At 32.7% G+C, this 6,919-nt stretch overlaps 1 protein-coding gene across 1 annotated transcript; it reads left to right on the forward strand.

Moving 5' to 3' along the window:
- Nucleotides 1-562: 562 nt before the first annotated feature.
- Nucleotides 563-6,656, forward strand: LOC111711678 (uncharacterized). Its single transcript, XM_023486074.1, has 4 exons — nt 563-783; nt 1,434-1,611; nt 4,176-4,223; nt 6,579-6,656. The coding sequence occupies exons 1-4, from the start codon at nt 578-580 to the stop codon at nt 6,639-6,641; spliced, it is 495 nt and encodes a 164-aa protein (XP_023341842.1). The 5' UTR covers nt 563-577; the 3' UTR covers nt 6,642-6,656.
- The last annotated feature ends 263 nt before the right edge of the window (nt 6,657-6,919 follow it).

Raw genomic sequence — 6,919 nt, forward strand, 5'->3', positions numbered from 1 at the left:
GGAAAGAATTTGAACAAAACTCAGTTTGGGTAACAATGAGTTTGTTTACATTCCTCCCGGACTGCAAATCTGCAGTACATTTTTTTAATTCTTCATGGGCGTTCCTGGTAAATCTTTCTTGCTTCCGTCTTGTGTGTCAATCTTTTAAAAATATATCAAGCCGACAATTTCAAGCTGTAACAAGAAAGCTGGTGACCAGAAACCGTGGAATTTAATTACTAAATTTCAGGACGGATTTTAGAGATAAATCAGATTCAAATTATAACACTCTTTAGTGACATTTCCTCCTGTTTCTATCTGTAAAAATCGTATTTAAAGGAACCCCCTTGGCCCCGGTGTCCTGCATCAGTTCATCTAAGTGTAAACCATTTTAATNATAGGTTAGTATTCACGTAGAGTCTAGAATACATAATATCATCAATATTCTAGCAACCCCTGTTCATAGGTTAGTATTCACGTAGAGTCTAGAATTCATAAAATTACCAAACGTCTACCTCTCTCTGTATATTATAGTTAGTATCTATTTAGAGTCTAGACTCTATTATTACTATAATTTATTCAACTCATACAAATAAACATGATTAAAAGAAAAACTTGGACTGATTTTAGAAGTCCAGTGCCTCTGGCCCGACCTCCTCCCCCTCCAACTACTGCACCCGAACCTCCCTGTAGACCCGCTCCTCTTGGCTCCGCCCTACCAACTGCTCCACCCACTTACCATGAAGCTACCAGGGGTCAAAGCAACCCACCCACCTATGACCAAGCCAGATCTGTGCAGACGATGTAAGTACTGAATAATGGTAATGAAAGGGAGAAGATTATGTTAGGGGCTGTTTTTGTAATTTCAAGTGACTCTCCATTTAAAGAGGGCCATGTCCGATTCACAATTGTATCTTATAAAATTCTAAATGATCATTAATTTGGAAGATATTCTAGTTTGGCTATCATGAAAATTAAATTCTTTCATTCTTGTCACTTTTTATGGAGAAACCACAATTGAAAATAAATCATGATAATTTAGAATACATTTATCGGCCATGTAATTCAGTAAATGAAGGGTCAACTTAAATTACGTCAAGCTTACCTTTGAGAAAAATTAAAAGACGGGGGGGGGGGGATGGGTCGGGATAGGAGTTTAAAGGGGGCTATTTTACTCTATTCATCTTTTAAAAAGTTTTCCGTAAGCTTCAGTTTTGTGAAAAATCTCGTTAGAGGCTTTTTATCACAGAGAAATAAAAAGCATTGTTTGATTGTCAACATCTCTTATTTCTTGATGTATAAATTGTGAATGAACGCGGCATTTCTGCAATTTAGAAACATTTACAGAAATCAATAACTCTTTTAACATTTTTCTCTTGTTTTTATGCAAGTTTTTTGCAATCAAATGCTGTCGATTATTGATAAAAACAAAGAAAAAAATCTATCTTTTCCAGGGAAGCCATGGTTGAACCAGCAATATCAAAATTTGGAATTGGTGCAAATGGTGGTGTGGAAACTAACAACAGTTCCACAAGCGGAATAAGAAACTCCGACAGCAACGGTTCTTTATCCGAGCAGGGGCAAATTGTATTCACAATGCCTCTTGTTCAGATATTTCGAATATCCGCTAGCGTAAGTGTTCATACTCTTGCTTTTTTTATCTGCAACCTTAAACTTTATTTTGCTACCAAACTTTTAGATTTGTTACTTACGTCCCTAAAAGCCCCTATTTTTTTCTAACTTTTTAAACGTTCACTTTTTTGCTTATTTCTAATTTTTTTAAATTCTTCTCTTTCCTCTTTTCTTAAACTCGAAGTGTTTTTCGTCCTCATGAACTTCTTCTTACTCTTAAATGCTTTCTTTTTTTCCCTTATTCTTAATCCCCTACTTTTCCCTCTTAATCTTAATCTTAACCCCCTACTTTTCCAACTTAATCTTAATCCCCTACTTTTACTCCTTAATCTTAATCCCCTATCCCCCTTAATGTTAATCTTAATCCCCTACTTTTCCCCCTTATGTTAATCTTAATCCCCTACTTTTCCCCATTGATCTTAATCTTAATTCCCTACTTTTCCCTCCTAATCTTAATCTTAATCACCTACTTTTCGCCCTTAATCTTAATCTTACTCCCCTACTTTCCCCCTTAATCTCAATCTAAATCACCTACTTTTCCCCCTTAATGTTAATCTTAATCCCCTACTCTTCCCCCTTAATCTTAATCCCCTATTTTCCCCCTTAATCTTAATCTTAATTCCCTACTTTTCCCCCTTAATCTCAATCTTAATCCCCTACTTTTCCTCCTTAATCTTAATCCCCTATTTTTTCCCCTTAATCTTAATCTTAATCCCCTACTTTTCCCACTAATCTTAAATTTCCTAATTTTTCCCTTACAATCGAATTTATACATTTTCCCTTATTCTTAACCTTCTACATTTTACCCTTAATCCGAAACTTTAATCTTTAATTTCGTCATTTTTAATTTGAACCTTAACAACATTTTTGTTATAACTTTGTGTAAACTTCCTCATTTTCCCACATATTTAAACATCAACATTTTTCTCTTCCAATTTCTTGCCAATCATTTTTTAGCACACAGTCGTTTTTGTTTTTTAAAAACATTCCTTTTTTTGTATTTAACAAGCATTTTGTTTACAAACCTTTTTTTTTAACGAACTTATTGTTATTTGATATTGGTTAAATAACAAAAGAGTTTAATTAGGTACATAGCAAAAAAGTTTTTTTTTAATATTCTTTTTGTTCCTCTTTTTAAAAAACTTCCCTTTTGTTTGTTTGTTCCCCCCTATCGTGATAGGGAACAAACATTTTTTTTAGCAAACATTCTCTTTTTTTAACAAGCAATCCTTATGTTTTTGTTTTTCATAATAAACATTATGTTTTTTTTTTAAACATTTCTTTTGTTTTTGTTTTACCCTTAAGACTTTCTTAACCTACGTATCTCTCATTCTGAATACAGCATTTTTACCTACATACATCTCTCATTCTCAATACAGCATTTTTTTTACACATTTTTTTATTTTACGATTTTCTTTTATTCTTTAAATAATTATATGATAACAGATGCAAATATTTTAACATTTCTATATTTCTTGTTCTTCATTTTATTCTTCTTTGTACATCTTTCATCATATTTTGGCTAATTTTGAAAAAAAAAATTTGAGACATCCAAGCAGTTGGAAAAGCCACTAACTTCAGGAAGTATAGGTTGAGAGGCTCCAGCTTTCCCATTTTCCAGAACTCTGTTTTGATTACACACATTAGATCTGTGTCAGCTAAATTCAAAAACAAACACTTATTCTTGATATTCTATATTTCGGGTGGGTAAGTGGAGGGTGNCCAGACCCATATTCCCCTGTTCAATTTTTTTCTTCATATTTCTTGTAATTTCTCAATTTTGAGTTTCTTACAGTAGCTCTTTCCTGACTTTGGCATTTTCTTCGTTTGAGGCCTCTAAAAATAGTTCTTGTGACATCGAGTTGTAAAGCAGGAAGGAAGAAGATATGGAGGTTTCTAGGTGGGAGGGTATGAGGGATATCTCCCTGTTTTCCTTCGTGTTAAAGTCTTTCTGAAGTGGAATTAAGGAACCCGTAACTGGACTGCTTATACAAAGTGGGAGTTGAAAGCCTTAAAGCCCCATTAGGTGGAATATTTTACTGTAGTCCAGTCCTCACAGCCAGTTGAGTAAAATACCGGTATCATTGTGCATGGCTTGTATACCTATCAGAGAGCAGAAAGCAACTGCTCTCAATACAAAATAATCAACCTTATTATCAATATCCCTTTTGATTAATTAAACCAAATCAAGTCGAGAAACCCAAGTTGAGAACTTTTATAAAATCAATATTGATTGGGAGAACAGATTTGACTAAATTTATTTGACAGCAAAAAATTATAGATTTTTACAAAAATGTTGTCTGAAAGGGACTGTAGAGGGAATTTTGAGCATCTTTCCATTCATAAAGTGTCCTATTCACAACGGTACCTTTTTCTGATTAAAAATACATGAGATATCTACAATCAATTGTGACTTTTCCATTAAGGAATTTACGGAATGCTGCCTCAGATAATGGTGCTGTTGTGAATCGGACATGCGCCTCTGTAAATGAAAGGTCACTTGAAATTATGTCTACAGTCCCTTTAAGATACTAAAACTTAATTTTATAATGATTTGATTTCAGGGAGAAGTAACTACCCCGTCCTATCCTGATATCCTGGAAATTATCAAGGAACCTTGTATTCTAGTATAAACCGGGATTACTATTCTCAAGAAGTATCCCCCCCCCCTCAAGTACCCCCGGGAAATAATTTTGAATGTTGTACAGAAAATATTATTATTTTTTTTTTCGTAAAAAAATATATACCCCGGAGGAAGAAAACATGTCTGCCCGTCTATTCTTACATAGTGTTGGAATTAATTCTTTCCAAGCTTAGAATGCATTTTCTTTTCTCATTCTAAACCTTTGTTAGAAAAGTACAAAAATATTTTCAATTCTTCTATCTTGTGTTCCAGTGTTAGCATCGACTTTTTTCATCCGAAATCATTCATTTCTATTCGGCGACCATTATGGAATTTATTCAAATAACTTCAAATGGCTTAAGTTTAAAATTTGAAATTGAAGTCGAAAGATTTAGTCTGAAGTTTGAATTGTGAACATTTTCTCTTTGTATACATTATAAACAATATCAAAAACAGTTTGCAGTTTAAAAAAATGTAACAGTGGATTTTCTAAAGTTTTTGAAAATCAATATAGTTGGAGTAAAATTTTGAAATTTTTATCATCCATAAACCTTCCCTAGGGTCATGAAAGGTCCCACAAAAAAATTGGGCCCGATCTATTAAGCCGTTTTGACGCTTATTGGATGCAAACAGACAAGCAGACACCAAGACAAGCAAAGTATATAAATAGATGTGCCAACTTAAAGATTTTGCATATTAATGAAATAACAGCAATTTGTCAAAGAATGCCATTTTGAAATATACTACTTATCAAATTTTTGTAGAGACTATTGAATGTTTAGAAAATGGAAAATCTGGATCCAAATCCAATCTGGATCCAAATCCAATCCGGATCCAAATCTAATCTGGATCCGAATCCAATCCGGATCCAAATCCAATCCAAATCCAATCCGGATCCAAATCCAATCCGAATTCGAATCCAATCCGGATCCAAATCCAACTTTAAGTTCTGTTTTATATCTAGTTTGTTAATTTAATGAGTATCTGATGATTTTTTTTGTATCCAACAAAATGTTTTGACAGATGTCCAATAGGCCCTCTCTTTGGGTCTCCGATATGTCTCTGATAACAGTAATTGCTTCTTTGCTAAAGAAACCTTTGGTCTAAAGAAACTCTAGATATTAATTTAGTTTGTTATTTCAAGTATCCCAGAGCAGGGGGTCTTAAACCTTTACTACTAGGGATGGACATCATTTTCGTTTTTTTCGGTTTAAAGACTTGAAAACAATCGTTTTTTGGGGGAAATCATTTCGTTTTGAATGTCTAATTTGGGAAACGTTTTTCTTACAAAACAAAACGATTTTTTCCCAGAGCGATTTTTTAAAACGATCATTAATGATCATGATGTGATTTTTCAAAATTAGAACACGATTGAAAAAATTGTTGTAAAAACTCCAATTTGAAAAAAAACGAAAAATATAATTTTTGTTCTATAACGATTTTTTTAAAACTACAACTTTCAAAAACGACGGTTTTGAAATTTTCCAACACGACAACTTTTAAAAACAATCATTGTAAAAATAAATTTAATAACTATAGTTTTGAAGTTTTTAAAACCACAACTTTTATAAGCGATCGCAATGAAATTTTTGGAAAATTTCAAAATAACGTTTGAAAAAAAACGAAAGTGCCTGTCCCTATATTACTACCACTTACATTTTACACACTTTCCATAAAGTCAAATAAAATATCTTCTAGGTTTCTACCCATTCTCTACCCCAGTACATTTTGCATTGATGGGTGGGGGTTTTAAAGGAAATAGTTCTTGTAAACGCCATTAAATCCTTTACCTAAGAATAAAAAAATTCGTTTTTATATCGGTTTAATTTTTACATTGTTATTTTTTTCATTCTGCTTAAGCCTTATTTTTGAGAAACCCAAATGAAATTCATCATTGTTGGTTAGACTTAGTACCGTTGTGCATCAGAGGGTCCCGGGAAATTACGGCGAGAGGTTTAATGCGATATTGCGTTTTTATGTTTGTCTGTTTTCCGTGTTTTGAAAGAAGAAAAACATTTACTTAGACTAAACCTGTAGTTATAAATACTATCTTCTATCTAGAATAACATAAATTCAATCTTGAGGTACTTAAACACTGCAAAAAGCTCTATTTTATTTAGTCGCCATACATNGGGTATTATTTTTTATGATCTGGGAAAAATTTATGATTTTTCAGGAAGAAAACTTTTGATATTAATTGCGTTCTCTGTGTCTACCAAACTTAAAGTTGATTCTGTAATGATTAATCATAGTGTCAGATGGGTGTTCAAGTCCCATCTGGAAAACCTGTGTCATCAAAAAACATAATTTTTTTGTCTTCTTCTGAATAAAATGGTTTGATTAGTTTACAAGAGATCACCATTCTGCTCAGCTTCCACCGGCCTTTATCCAGGTAAATTTACAGTGACTACAAGGAATCTCCAGTTGTCTTTGTTCATTCTTTTAACTAAAATCTAGGGTTGTAGTTATGTCCAATGCAACCGATGTATCTGTAATAATTATTTCTAACACTTATTTTGGTTCGCAATTTCAATGGCTATTTCTAGATCAAATAAGCTTTAAAACAAAGCAGGAGTCAAAATATAAAGTTGATTTTAATTCTATTTTCATTTCAACTGAAAAAAATATTTGGGAAATATCCTAAATATTTTTGAGAAAATCCGGGAACCAAAACTTTATAGCACA

Source organism: Eurytemora carolleeae, unplaced genomic scaffold (assembly GCF_000591075.1).
Source record: "Eurytemora carolleeae unplaced genomic scaffold, Eaff_2.0 scaffold516, whole genome shotgun sequence".
NCBI classification, from domain to species: domain Eukaryota; kingdom Metazoa; phylum Arthropoda; class Copepoda; order Calanoida; family Temoridae; genus Eurytemora; species Eurytemora carolleeae.